Source organism: Dreissena polymorpha, chromosome 5, assembly GCF_020536995.1.
Source record: "Dreissena polymorpha isolate Duluth1 chromosome 5, UMN_Dpol_1.0, whole genome shotgun sequence".
Classification (NCBI taxonomy): Eukaryota; Metazoa; Mollusca; class Bivalvia; order Myida; family Dreissenidae; genus Dreissena; species Dreissena polymorpha.
Genome location: NC_068359.1, coordinates 62,584,522 through 62,599,294, shown reverse-complemented (window position 1 = coordinate 62,599,294; position 14,773 = coordinate 62,584,522). Strand labels below are relative to the sequence as shown.

At 35.5% G+C, this 14,773-nt stretch overlaps 2 protein-coding genes across 3 annotated transcripts in view; one reads left to right on the top strand and one right to left on the bottom strand.

The window, feature by feature from the left end:
- Positions 1-8,287, bottom strand: part of LOC127831796 (uncharacterized) — a 52,209-nt gene extending 43,922 nt beyond the window's left edge. For both annotated transcript variants that reach the window (XM_052356866.1, XM_052356868.1), the window contains exons 1-4: positions 8,190-8,287; positions 4,712-4,835; positions 3,762-3,840; positions 3,231-3,281 (exon numbers count right to left, since the gene is read on the bottom strand). In XM_052356866.1, coding sequence (XP_052212826.1) covers positions 3,231-3,281; positions 3,762-3,840; positions 4,712-4,835; positions 8,190-8,205 — 270 coding nt within the window. In that variant the 5' untranslated portion in view covers positions 8,206-8,287. The remainder of the gene's footprint in view (positions 1-3,230; positions 3,282-3,761; positions 3,841-4,711; positions 4,836-8,189) is intronic.
- Positions 8,288-10,947: 2,660 nt separating this feature from the next.
- LOC127882408 (uncharacterized) overlaps positions 10,948-14,773 on the top strand; it is a 55,014-nt gene continuing 51,188 nt past the window's right edge. The window contains exon 1 of the mRNA XM_052431037.1: positions 10,948-11,083. The gene's annotated coding sequence lies outside the window, so the exon portion shown is untranslated. The remainder of the gene's footprint in view (positions 11,084-14,773) is intronic.

The following is a 14,773-nucleotide window of genomic DNA, read 5'->3' as shown; positions in this document are numbered from 1 at the left end:
GTTGCCATCCCTATTTTTGACCTTGTCCAAGATATTATTGGGATGAATCTTCTGACCAAGTTTCATGAAGATTGGACAATAAATGTGGCCTCTAGAGTGTTAACAAGATTTTACTATAGTCATTTACAGCCATATAAGGAAAAATGCCCTACCCCTTGGCAGCCATGTTTTTCAAGCAAGGGTTACCATTTCTGAACTCATCCAAGATATCAGTGGGACAAATCTTCTGAGCGAGTTTCATGAAAATCGGAAAATAAATGTGGCCTCTAAAGTGTTAACAAGGTTTTACTATAGCCATTTAAGGAAAAATGCCCCGCCCCCTGGCGGCCATGTTTTTCAACCAACTGACATCATTTTCGAACTCGTCCAAGATATTATTGGGATGAATCTTCTGACCAAGTTTTATGAGGATTGGACAATAAATGTGGCCTCTAGAGTGTTCACAAGATTTTGCTATAGCCATATATAGCCATATAAGGAAAAATGCCCCGCCCCTTGGCAGCCATGTTTTTCAAGCAAACGTCACCATTTTCGAACTCATCCAAGATATCATTAAAACCAATCTTCTGACCAAATTTCATGATGATTGGACAATAAATGTGGCCTCTAGAGAGTGAACAAGGCAAATGTTGACGTCGCACTACATACGGACAACGGACAAAAGGCGATCACAAAAGCTCCCCATGAGCACGTTGTGCTCAGGTGAGCTAAAAACAATACAGACATACTAAGAAGCCAAATGGTAGGTTTGTAACGATATTTTTAGGTTGTTGTTTTCAGTTCCAGGTTTTAAGTACACATTTCTGTACATTTCAAGGTTTTACAAGGCCATTTGCTGTACATTTCAAGGTTTTACAAGGCCATTTGCTGTACATTTCAAGGTTTTACAAGGCCATTTGCTGTACATTTCATGGTTTAACAAGGCCATTTGCTGTACATTTCAAGGTTTTACAAGGCCATTTGCTGTACATTTCAAGGTTTTAACAAGGCCATTGGCTGTATATCTTTATGTTTTATGAAATCCTGTATTTCAATGTTTGACTAGCCATTTTCCTGTTCATTTCAAGCTTTAATAAGCCCATTTCTTGTACATTCAACATTTGACAAGATATTTTTCTGTACATCAGTGCTTCCACAAACTTTCAAAAGTTGGAAGTCCTGACATCCTAGTAAACTCTTAAATTTTGGATGTCCCAGATGATTAAGTTGGAAGTCTCAATTTTATTTCTATGAATATTTTAGTAAACCCTACCCTCAATTATCATGTAGCTGTAGACATATTGTGTGTAATTCAGTTCTATAAATGGACATGATGAAATATACTTGTACTGAAGTTATATTGTTACCACGTAAAATTAATAACAGGTATTGTTTTCACAACTTACTGGCCATAAGTGAATAATTGCTCACCATTTGCATTTAACTTTTCATAAAGAACAACTGCTTAACTTTACAGCAATTGTTTACGGTAGAAAGGTGTGATGGTGATGCCCAACACCGTATTTAATGTACTGTTTAATTACCTGATATTACGAAAATTTTAAAACTTTTTAATCAATCTGCATTAAACCCTTACTTCATGACTGACATGTATCAAAAAATAAAGATCGCCAGTTATTCCTGCCCTTATAAGAATTCTCATTACCGATTGGACGCTTAACAGCACAGTGCGGTAACCAAATTTTGAAAGCCTTTGCAAACAGTTTGGATCCAGATGAGACGCCACAGAACGTGGCGTCTCATCAGGATCCAAACTGTTTGCTATTCTGATAATATTCTTTGAAAAAAATCGAAGAAAATGCTAATTTTAGAAATTCAGCAGACGACATTTTGGCAGACGACGAATTTCCCAGCATGCAAAGGGTTAACAGCACAGTTAGGGTCTGGAAAGTTACCGGAGAATTTCTCATGGTGCATCCATGTCAGCATACATGGCTGCATAATGTGACTTAATTATTTGATACTCTGATATCTCTTATCCGTGGATTATATATAAACCCATGTCGCTTTTATGACGCTTGCACGCGGAGTTAACGGAGTAAATTATCAGATTAACTTTTGTGATTTTTATGTCCCGTGTATAAGAAAACAGTAAAACATGCGGACTATCTGACGTCTCTGTGACTTCCACCATTTGTAAAACAGATGTACGACTACTGTTTTTGGGCGTAATTAACGTCTGGACGTCCATTAACAGAAACACTGGTACATTATATCGTTTTAAAAGCCAATTTCCTGTACATTTCAGGTTTGACAAGCCCATTTCTTGTACATTTCAATGTTTTGCGAGCCCATTTCCTAGTACATTTGCACATTTCAAGGTTTGACAAAGCCCTTACCTATACCATTTAAGGTTTAACAAGACCATTTTCTATACAATTCAAGGTTTTACAAGGCCATATCCTTTATAATTCAATGTTTACCAACCCATTTCCAGTACAATTTAAGGTTTTAACAAAACATTTCAGGTACATTTCAATGTTTTACCAGTCCATGTCCTAATACACTTCAATGTTAGACTAGCCCATTTCCTGTACATCGCAAGGTTTTTACAAGGTTTGACCAGCTCATATCTGGTGCATTTTATTGTTTTACAAGCACATACCTGAACATTTCGAGTTTTAACAAGCTCAAGTCCTGCACAAAAATGTAAAACTATCACTACATGTATGTAGATAACATTTACATAAAATCCTATTTATCTTATGGCAGTCTTTTGTTGTTTAAATCATAGGACAATAAAGACACAGATGGAAGCTTACATTTGAGTTTTGTTCTTGGAAAACTGGGTTAAAATGCCATGTGTAAAGTGTCTTCCAAGCTTAGCCTGTGCAGTCAACACTGGCGAATCAGGGATAACACCTTCTGCCTAAATTAGATTTTCTGTGTGGACAACACAGGCTAATCTGAGATGACACTTTACACACATACAATCAGCCCTGTTTTGTCAGAGCAAGGCTCATTTGACTGAACCCTTCTCCACTTAGAAACATATTTTGACGCATTTGTAGTGCCTTAGAATGTTATTTTTAATTAAAGACCTTTCTTACTGGATTCAAATTTTTAAGGCCTTACCTCAAAACCTTAGATACTGATGAGCAGCAAACAGCATAAACCTGAACAAACTGCGAGTTACTCGCAGGCTGTTTTGGTTTTATGCTGTTTGCACATAGCCATTTTCACTTTGCTTTTAAGTGGGAAAGGGTTAAAACGAAAGTGGGTGCACATACCAGGGTGGTTTGAGCGGTGGCTGAACTTCCAACGCCAACATAACTGGCAATCTGCAAAAGAGCTGCCAACATTAAAGTTGTTCTGTGTCAACAAGAGATTTGATGCAGTTTTACACTATATGAACATACCGTTTTAAGCATACATATATACAGCTCTATTTGGCCCCATTTGGAAAAGAACTGGTGTGGCGCAAATGGAAAAAAAAATGCGCTAAAAAACCTGTTATTGAACATTTGCATAGTGCACTCTTCAAATTGAGAATTATGGATCTTTTTAATTGCGCACACATCTAAACAAATAATTTAGTTTTTCAGACAGGATATGCGATTTTTGTAATTTTTCCTTGATTGAGAAAAGGAACATTTTCTGGTACTTTAAAAAAAGGGGAAAAAAATTGCGGACATTAAATTTGATTTAATTTATTTGAAATTTGTTACAAATGATATAACTTTCTCTGCACCCTTAGAAGCCCTGTTTGTATAAAAGGTTTTGAGTACTGAGACCACTGTGTGTTTCATTTGTTCTCTTACCTTAGTTATGGCCTTTGCCTTGAGTCCATGTAGGAATACGGCTTCAAGACAATTGCACACTGAGTTGGCTGTATCAGTGCTGAAAGAAACAGAAGATTAAAATTAAATTCACAAGTTAATGTTATAAACTTTATAATGTATGTACCTAGGCTAGATTCTTTTTTCCACAACTTTTGAAAACCTCTATCAATTAAAGAGTGTGCACAAATAATTTCTTTTAATGTTTATAGGTGTATTATTTAATACTTTTATCTATACACATGTGTATGTGCACCATTTCATCAATATAATCTCATTAAAATTTTAAATACTGGTAAAGCAAGGAAACAACTATAAGAAACGTATTAAGTTTATCCTTCTATTAAAATTAAAATAAAATTGTACCTGCACAAAATATAAAGGTCCAATTATGTTTAAGGGGCCTTTTCACATTTGGGTAAATTGACCAAATTGAAAAAAGTTCAGACAGATTTGCAAATTTTCGTTTAAGTTATGATATTTGTGAGGAAACAGTTATACTGAACATTTACCATGCTCTAAAATAGCCATTATATGCATCTTTTGACGATTTAAAAACCAGAAAATTATAAAGCGTTGCAACGCGAAACAAATTCATAATTTGGAGAGTTCTGTTGTTGTCGTTATATTTTGTGAAACTACGAGGATTGCTTATGTAAAGTATAAAATACATCAGAAATTGTATATGAAAGGATGGCAGAGTTGTCTAAGTCATAGACTTTTTACTCCAGGACTCCAGGGTCAGTGGTTCGAGCCCTGCAGAGGGTTACCTTTTTTTTCTTTTTTTAATTTTATTCTTGATTTTTTACTGGAGCTTTTTATATCCAATGTTTACATTTATCAATATAAATCATTTAATGACAAACTTAAAAACATGCCAAAATCTGTGAAAAGGCCCCTTTAATTATGTTTGACCAACTTGCAAAAGTTACCTATAAACTGCCTGGTCCTCAGTTCCAATGCTTTCTTTTTGGACTGTCTTCAGTGCTTTGGAGAATTCCTGTGTTATTGCAATCTTGACGTCATTCTCCTTGGCTATTTCCACCTCAGAGGGTCCTGTTGAATAGAACATGCAAATGATCCTTTCCATGTACAAAGGCTTATTTAACCCATTTATGCCTAGTGGACTCTCCCATCCTTCTAAATTGGATCAATTTATATCCAAAATTAGGAATGTCTAGTATATTTATTTCTATATTTAGAATATTTCTTATAGATATTCCTTTAAGCAAACAGCGCAGATCCAGATGAGACGCCGCATCATGCGCCGTCTCATCTGGGTCTACACTGTTTGCAAAGGCCTTTTTTCTAGAAGCTAGGCATAAATGGGTTAAACAGATATACATGAGGATGGTGCTGGATCCAAATCATTGCTTTACAAAGGCCATTTAATGGACCCTGGCAGGGGCACTTAAATTTCGATATCAGATTCCGTGCTTGAAATAATCAGATTAGTGTATTTTTTAAGTAACTAAACATACTTTATCAGATAATAGCGTTATCAACTTTGCTGGAAAAATTTTGAGCTGATAAACGCTCCTCTGTCAATTACATGTATATCTTTACCCAAATAAATTGCGCCTAAAGGTGGAGGAGCCTTTTGTATTAAAAAATCAATATTGACCAATGAGAGTGCACACTTTTAATGAGCAACAGCATTTCAGCCATGCAGGCAATACATGCAGCAAAACCACTATGAAGACAACATGTGACGTAATTGCAATAACTTTATAAGTATGTGGTTGTGTGGCAGTTTGATGGCTTTGTTATACCTATCACACTTATTGGTCCTTACCCTGTATATGAATGAATGAAATTTTGGAAAGTTGCTTAAAAAACCTATGATGGAAACCGTTGTGATCTTCATGTAAATAGTGCATTTCATGCATAATAGTGTCAAAACATTCATTCCACCCTTATAGCTTTAACAATTCTTGTTTAATTCATAACATGCAACTTAACATGTTTTGTTGAATTTTCAATGGGCATAATAACATTCATTATGAGAAACTGTTAATCTTAACCGATTTTGATACATTCTGGCTTCAAACAATCAGTGCTAGTGTATTTTGTGTTGATCCTTTGTCTCAATAATTGTACAAACATCACGCCATACGCATGTAAAGCCTGTGTGTATTGACTGTTGTATAAAAATGCACAGATTCAGTCAAGTGATTTATGGATGTTTCGTGGAATACCCCTGTCGCCATTTGACATCTGTTTCATCCAATCTTTAAATAGTCACATATTCTTAATTCTTATGAACGGTGTGTCTGAAAAAAACTCCTGTGGAAAGCACTGCACATGACCAAATACCCTCATAATTGCCCCTGTATATTTAGGTAATCGATCAATTCAATAATGATGAATTAGAATTATTATTCTATAAACATTCATATGTGATGCGTTAAAATACAGGGAATACGGTCATAACCAACAGTGTCCGACAAATTTCTTATTTGTCAGGTAGCCCACTGGGCTACCAATAAAAATATTTGGTAGCCCATTAAATTTTCCTACAAAATGATAAGAGGCAGGTTTTCATCTTTATTTTATTTCTTCATTTACATATACATAATATGTATACATACATATACATAAAACTGCAAGTAGTCTGATGTGCACAGTCAATATCGTAAATTAATGTTACAGTACAGGCACCGTGTACTTAAATGTAAATGTACCAAAGAAAATCATATACTACATGTAGATATTATATGTATGTGCACATGTATGTGTACTTAAATTCGGACAGCACATTAAGTTGTAAACGTAAATAAAGCGGTTTGATTAATACGATTGACTTGTATGGTGTTAATCAATGCAATTGCCCTTTTTAACTACAGATACAGAGTTTCAAGAAATCAAGAGTATTAAATCATTTATTTACTTGTGTCCGACTTTAAGTACTGTCCGAATTTACGTATTGCATCCGTATTTTACGACACTTGTGTGCAGTCAGTATACAATACAATAATTGTTTCAATAATGAAGGAACTGATACAGCGTAACGGTAACGATACAGCATGTTTACATTATATTTTATTAAGAGGAAATGTCAATGCTAAATAATTCGATTAGATACCCCGGTACTTTAGTTGAAATTCACAACGAAACATTTCATGGAAATTAAATGATCTCAATGTTGTACCCGCTACGAAATTTTTATTTACAAATAAATACACCCACGCCAATTTTCGCGCGCTTTTTATCTGGACAAAGAAATTCATTTCATAAATGTAGAATTTTGTAACCTAAAATAGCTGTGCATAACGCGTGCGAACCGTGGCATGTGATTTACGCATGTTGCAATACAACGGTCCTGATTGGAAGCTTATTTCATCATTCTTTAAATAGAACCATATGCCGAAATTCATTTGACACTTTAGAAAATTTCAAACGTTTGTGTTTATGACTCTTATCGTCTATATTACCCCCCAAAATTTGGTTTTAAAAATATAAATCGGGCATATATGGGATTATTGATTAACAGTCGATTAATCCAATTATTAATTGACAATGCAAACTAATAAGCAGTTGTTAACCGCGTTCGCACCGTTGTTATTAATATTCATTTTCGGTTTCGTTACCGTTTTGAAGAATCCGCTATTGTTTTGATTTATTTAATGTTCGGCGTCCTTGGATATTTAACGACATCAAAAATGTTGTCGCTATTACTCATTGTTGTGGTTAACAAAGAATTCCAAACTGCGAAATGATGTTGCATCATGTGCGCGAACTATCCAACCGGCTCTCATTATATTATTAGCAGACGACAAATGTTGATTCTGATTGGATGATTAAAATACACTGTTACTGTTTAAGACATTACCGCAAGTGATCGGTGACTGATAAGATAATTGATTGCACTTTGTTATCGGATTATAAACAAGACACGGTGTAGAAACACATGGTCAGCGTGTTTATTCTACGTATGTCTGTCAATAAACTGGGCTAGCCCGCTCTTATAGATTTATAGTAGCCCGGCGGGCGTCAGCTGGAAAATTTCAGTAGCCCGATGAAAAATTTTGGTAGCCCCCGGGCTACGGGCAATGGATTTGTCGGACACTGACCAATGTGGGGTAGGTGTAGACCTATTTAATTGGAGTAGAGACACATAGGAAAAGCAACGAATTTGTGCTTCTTAGAACATGAATGATAGGGATTTGTTATTTAATTGAGGCATTGACAACATCATTGTGTTAGATATTTATATGTTTTATGTTCGCGCGAATTATTCGAAAACGGTCTGCAAGCAATGACGCAAATTCATGTTTCAGATTCGGAAATGGATGTCCGAATCTTATGTTTCATGGTGCTTATCTAATTTATATACATTACAATTAATAATCATTCAAAGATGGTCGTTTTAATGTTGATACACCCATTTCGTTGGTGTATGATGAATACCTTTACGACGGAACATGGTTCTGATAAACAAACTTCATGACAAGTGAATGGGAGTTATTTGTTTATTTTTTGCAGTCTTCGCTTCCGGTGTAGAACATAAAAATGGTTACATTGTACCATAAACAAAATTGTAATATCCAGCTTTTGAGGTTGATGCGCGCGCTAGTCATGTCCACAGTTTGTACGCCTGCGAGTCATGGACACTAACAGTGGAGAGAAGAATACAGGTCATTGAAATGAGATGCGTCCAAAGACTTCTCGGCATCTTCTACAAATACCACATAACCCATCGGAAGGTCCTAAACAGAAGCATGGATGCCATCGGACCCACCAAGAACCACCTCGAAAAGACAAAAACTAATGTAGTATAGGCATGTCTCCTTATCATCAGAGCTTGCCACGACAAAGCTACCAGGTAAAGAACAGAATGAGAATAAGAGAGGCAGACCAACGAAACAATGGGGAAGAATGGACAGGGATGCGGGTTAGACGAAGCCTTGAGATTATGCGATAGACGAGAGGAATGGAGAGAGCTGGTTGCTAGATCACCGGACTACGGTAAATATATTTAAACGTACCCGGGAATTTTAACGATAAATCGGTCGTTGTCGGTAGCGCGTTTTACGAATTCGGATTTTGGGCGAGAATACAACTCGGGTACAGTCTATTATCGACCGGGAACGTTTTAGTATATTTACCGTACCCGGGGTACATGTAAGTATACGTAAGAGTACCCGGGGTACATGTAAGAAGTACCCGAGCCGACAATGACCAATTGAACTTAAGTGAAGTGAATCTCCAGCCTAACATAAATTGCGTTCTGTTTTTCGTAAAGAGGTTCAGTCATGATATGCTTTTACAAAAGGTAGTTTGTATAAGTGTCGCCAAACCGAAACAACTATCTTATTTTACTATTTAAAATCCAATACGTTAATAAATACTTGTGTCAGTTGTAGAATTGACTAAACTATTTATCCCATAACTTCTTTTCGATATTTTTCAAAATATATGCATTGGTTTCGTCGACCGACTTGTTTTTGCCCACTTATCAATCCAAGTCAGTAAATACGTGACAGCTAAAGAACATCAACATTGAATGTGCACGTGGCACGAGGAAGATAGCAAATATGAGCCTCGATCTGGGATAGGGGGGGGGGGCTAACTGCATATGCCTTTAGAGTTCTTACATGTAAGGCTGTGCAGTTCAGTGGTAAGTGTCGTCCCTGAATTGCGTTGTAGACTAAGCTAGGACGACACCTTACGCACATGCATTAAGCACTGTTTTCATAGAGCGTGTCTCATGTGTTTTTCTTGATCACGAACAACGTGATTGTATCATTTACACAACACTAACTTTTATACTAGCATGTACAAATTACTTAAGGTGATTTCAGCTGTGCGCCGATTTTTTTACACACCACGATATGAAACATTGTACTTTTTAAAACATGACTGTCCGTTTTACCTTAACATGGTTCTGTATTTCTGTATTTCGTTATAAAATACCCCGTGACTAAATTCAATATCCAAATATTGTGTAGTAACGTTCCTTCGTTGTTTCCGATTTGTTTCTGTTCGAATACTAGTATAAAACCTAAAATGTATCAGAATCATACAAAGTTTGTTTGTATTAGTTACCCTATATTCTCTCATTCCAGCTCAAAAGTATTAAAAAACTATAAACCTACCGGTATTTCAATTAAAGAAACAATAATGCTGACACCGCTGTTTTAGTATGGAATGCGTGACCAGCAACTGTCAACTGTCAAGGCAAAATGAAAGCGCAAGGCTCAATTGCTATCACGTGAACACGATTAATACTCGCAACAACATTGGACCTGTTAGGAAAACATGTATTATGTCTTCTTTGATTTGTTGTCAAATGATATATTTTATGCTTTGCTGTTTTGTTTACTCGATCGAGCGTCTTGAAATTAAACCTGCTTATGACTTAATGGAGACCACAGTTCAACAACATTATTCAAAAATATGTTCATCTGCACTTATGTACGAAATTGTGTTGTTTATTACTAACTTGTAAATGTGAATTAATAAAACTTGCAGATATCTTTCTTATGCCCTCGACAACATCATTTTTTTCTATTCAAGACCGGTCGCCACAAGGATAATTTAATGCACGTGCACTTTGTGCCATGAATAAACAGTTACACATGTTCACGAGGTTTTGAAAGACGAAGGTCGAGAACTTTAGAATTGTATATATTGCTATGAATAATAAGGAATCTGGTGACGGCACAAAGTCGAACTTTTGATATAATTTAAATTAACTGCTTGAAGCTACCCTAGATTATTAGAAAAACATGTTCTCTCTTTGTATTGTTCAAACAAAAAATGCCACAGTGATGGAGGACTAAAACACGGGTTGAAAGAATTAGGAATACCTGATAGTGTTAACGCAAAATAAAGCAATTATTAAGCATAGGGATAAAATGGGTTTCTCATCACCCCTGGCGATTTTGACTAATAGACCCCTTGTAGGTTTCGAACCTCTTGGAAAAAAACATGTACTCCTGCATACCAACAACCCTGTTCCATTTTGTCAATCCATGATAGCTATGAAAAATGATGTCGAGATGGTATGTGATTTGGACAGGATTTTAATTGTGTCAACAAAGATTAGTTTTTCCCCGAAAATAAATACAAGGATGTTCTATCTGCAACAGCGACACAAAAACGGTAATTTTCGGAGTGCGTACGGAACCTGCCGAGTGTAAGGACACTAAAGCTCGCCACCAAGCGGGCGACGGCGATTCGCTACTTTAGATGAGTCAACTTTCACATCTGTGCATTTACACGGGAAATACTATTTTAACCGTTAGTAATAAACGGCCTCGTGCAAAAATTAACGCGACATAATGTGACCAGTTAAGCAGGTGAGATAACCTTTTCTTATTTCGTAAGTGTTTCGACAAGTGCCAGTGATGAAAAATCATGCATTGTGTGACACCAGGCATAAAATAATTGAAATGTGTGTAAAGTTGACACCAAAAGTGGGCGGGGCTTATAGAGTCATGCTGTGATAGATGCGCTATTATGATTCTGTGTGTATTTAAATATTATTGTATGATTTCACTTGCATATAAATAATTATAAAATGAAATTAATACCAATAATACCAATGTTGCTGTTCTTAAAAATTATAAACTAGTTTACCAGGTTCAGGCAATTAAAGATGAATATGTCCAATTAATTGTTGAATTCATTTTAATAAACAGATTAAAAAACAACATTTTCGGACAGTTAAGATCTAAATTATACTAAGAGAAAATCAATCTGTATCATCTTAAGTTTTTTATGTTGTAAATTTCACAATTTGTTTATTTGTAAGTATAGGTGTATACTGACAAACAAATGTAATTAGCCTTGATGTGAAATTAAATTGCACAGTTTAAATTTATATTTTAAGTTAAATGTCACGAATAAATCGCACCACTAGCAAGAAACATAAAGGTATGTGTGTTACACATTTAAGAAACTGCAGGGAAACCACCAGGCTCAGCCTCTTATAACTTAACCCTTCGCATGCTGGGAAATATGTTGTCTGCTAAAATGTTGTCTGCTGAATTTTTAAAATAAGCATTTTCTTTGAATTTTTTTTCAAAGAATACCATCAGAATAGCAAATAGTTTGGATCCTGATGAGACACCACGTTTTGTGGTGTCTCATCTGGATCCAAACTGTTTGCAAAGGCCTTCAAAATTCGGTTCCAGCACTGAAAGAGTTAAATCAAAATGTATATGTGTATGACAATCTTGAACACATTTTATTAAACAATTAATAATCATATACTTTTGAGAATTAAAATGAAAGAAAATGCAATACAAACCAATGTTAAATAAATGCTTAGCTTTTTTATTTCTTATTAGCAGTACTCAAGTTATGATAAGAAAAGGGTAGGGTGCTGTTTTGTCAAAAGGGGCCGTCCAGAAAGTATGTCATACTCCAGTAGGGGGAAGGGGTGTGACAATTTGTGACAGGAGGGAGGGGGAGGTTAGTTGATGCATGATGTCACACATTTATTTTTTGTTTTTAAATTCAATCTTGATTTAGTTACTGATTCAATGAATAACTGTGACAATTGTTGACAATGATCTATTGTAATCAGTGTTTTTTTTTTATTCAAAATCGGGTCCAGTAACCGGACCCATTCCCAATGGAAAAAAGTATATATTTTTCCCAAATGGGAGCTAAAAATGCCCAATGGAAGGTTTCAACACAAAAATCTCAATATTTTGTTGAACCCCCATCCATATAAGATCAACCATAGTAAATATAATAGTGGACACACTTGTATCTTCAATTTTGAAGCATTTGTTAGCAAAACAACATCAACACTAATTTCCCAATTTTAGTCAAAACATCCGCGAATTTTACCAATCTAAAGGGACCCGGCCCCATTCCCAAAATGGTAAAAAAAACACTGGTAATATTAAAGTCATTTCAATTGGAAATTTTATATTAAATACAGTTTAATAGTGAAGTGTGGTATAGGGGGGAGAAAGGGGGTGGGGGGGGGGGCGAGATTAGTGACAGATTGTGACAGGGGGGAGACAGGGGGTGGTTGATAATGGTAAAAAATAGCATGACAGACTTTATGGATGGCCCCTAAGGGTTCCTAAGCCCCACATGAATTATATTACTGTTGCATATTTTCAATATAGCATGTATATATTTATTTAATATTATATGTAATCCATTGAAAATATTATGGTTTAATTGCTAAAGCTATTTCAGTATGAAAACTTGACTTTACTTAATTACTTTAAGTATTTTTACTTTATTACTTTATTAAGACTGCAAATACAATTTGCTGTATTATAATGTGATCAGAGCAATAAAAAGGCATGGTTGGGGTTTGAGGGGTGCAGGGTGGAACCTTTGGAGGGCAGGATGTGGCTCCCTTCCATTAAGGCCTAGCTTGAGCACTGATTACTATTCTGCAGCTTTTTAGCCAGAAACCTAAATACAGGTTTATAAATTCACTCAAGTTTCTAACGATAAAATATTGTGTGTGTCACCCAACTTGCATATAATCTGAAATAGATACACGGTGCCTCAAGAAGATGATGGATATCAACCATGTTACTACATGTTTATGCCCCTTCTTCTTTCAAAGAAGATAGCATATAGTAAAAGCACTATCCTTTTGTAGATCTGTGCAAATTTGTCTGCCTTCAAAAACATAACTTTGCCTAGTATGAATGGATTAGGACATTATTTGGCGTAAATGTTTACCACCATATAATTACGTGTCATGTGTAACACCTGTCTCCCCATGTCAAAGGTCAAGGCTACACTTGGAGTTCAAAGGTAAAATGTTGCCGTAAACAACTTGAGCATTATTTGCCATCTAAAATATCAACTATCATAATAAAACATGTCACAGGTAATTCAAAGGTCAAGGTCACTCTAAGAGGTCAAAGGTCAGTTTTGACCATGAAAAGGCTTGTTTTTGACATTGAATATTGAGGCCTATAGTAACATGTATTGTTTCTATTCAATTGTGTGTTAATTGACAATGAGACTTTTAGTATAAAATTAATGTGATCTTTTTTGCAAATTACAAGCAGAAAGATCTTTATTGAGAGTCCACACAGGTTAATCAAGGAAGACACTTTCTGCTTTAATGGAATTTTTAGGAAGACTCTTCCGAGCGAAAATCAAGTTAGGAAGAAAGTGTCGTTCCTGACCTAATGTCGTCCCAGATTTTGGGACAACACTTATCGCACATGCATTTAACCCCCTTTTCACAGAGCGTGGCTCATTCATGTTCATTTGCTCTCTTCTTTAGTTCAAGTACGTCAGTTGTCCGTGACTAAAATAACTATGACACACCAAAGCTATGATAATCTGCATTTCTGCTGTGAGTCAGGTGGTAATTACCTAACTAAACTACTGTTTACGACCCATCATGCAATAAATTTTACTTTTTTAAGTAAGTAAACATTACATTACCATCAATTGAATAGTTATTCTAAATGGTAGTTCTATGCATATATTTTATGAAAAAAATTCAGCCCCTTAACGCGTTCCAGTATAATTGTCCCTTAAGAAGAGACTTAAAGCATCTATTGATCATCTATTAATCACTGGCAGATATCAACAGAAGGTTCATAATGACACTGAATAATTGCTAAAGATAGCGAATGACAAAGCCCAGCGTAATTACGGGGACTATAAACCCAATTACTATATTGATGATCTGACACTTTGTACTCAGCCAAATTATTTCTAGTCATTGTCATGCATGAGAATCACACATTTATTCGCAGTCAGATGCTGTAATGTTTATTGTTGCATACAATCAGATGTTGCATTTCTGACTTTTATTGACACAAAATACAGACTTTTAATATTCTGTCTCAATTATCAGCGCAACGTAAGTGGCTAACCAGTTTGCTTACCATTGTTGCAGGATTGTAATACAAACTTTGCTTAAAAAATAGTTCATAATATATATATATATATCTATTTTTATGTCCCCCACCACTATAGTGGAGGACATATTGTTTTTGCCCTGTCTGTTGGTTTGTTGCTTTGTTTGTGTGTTTGCGTCAAACTTT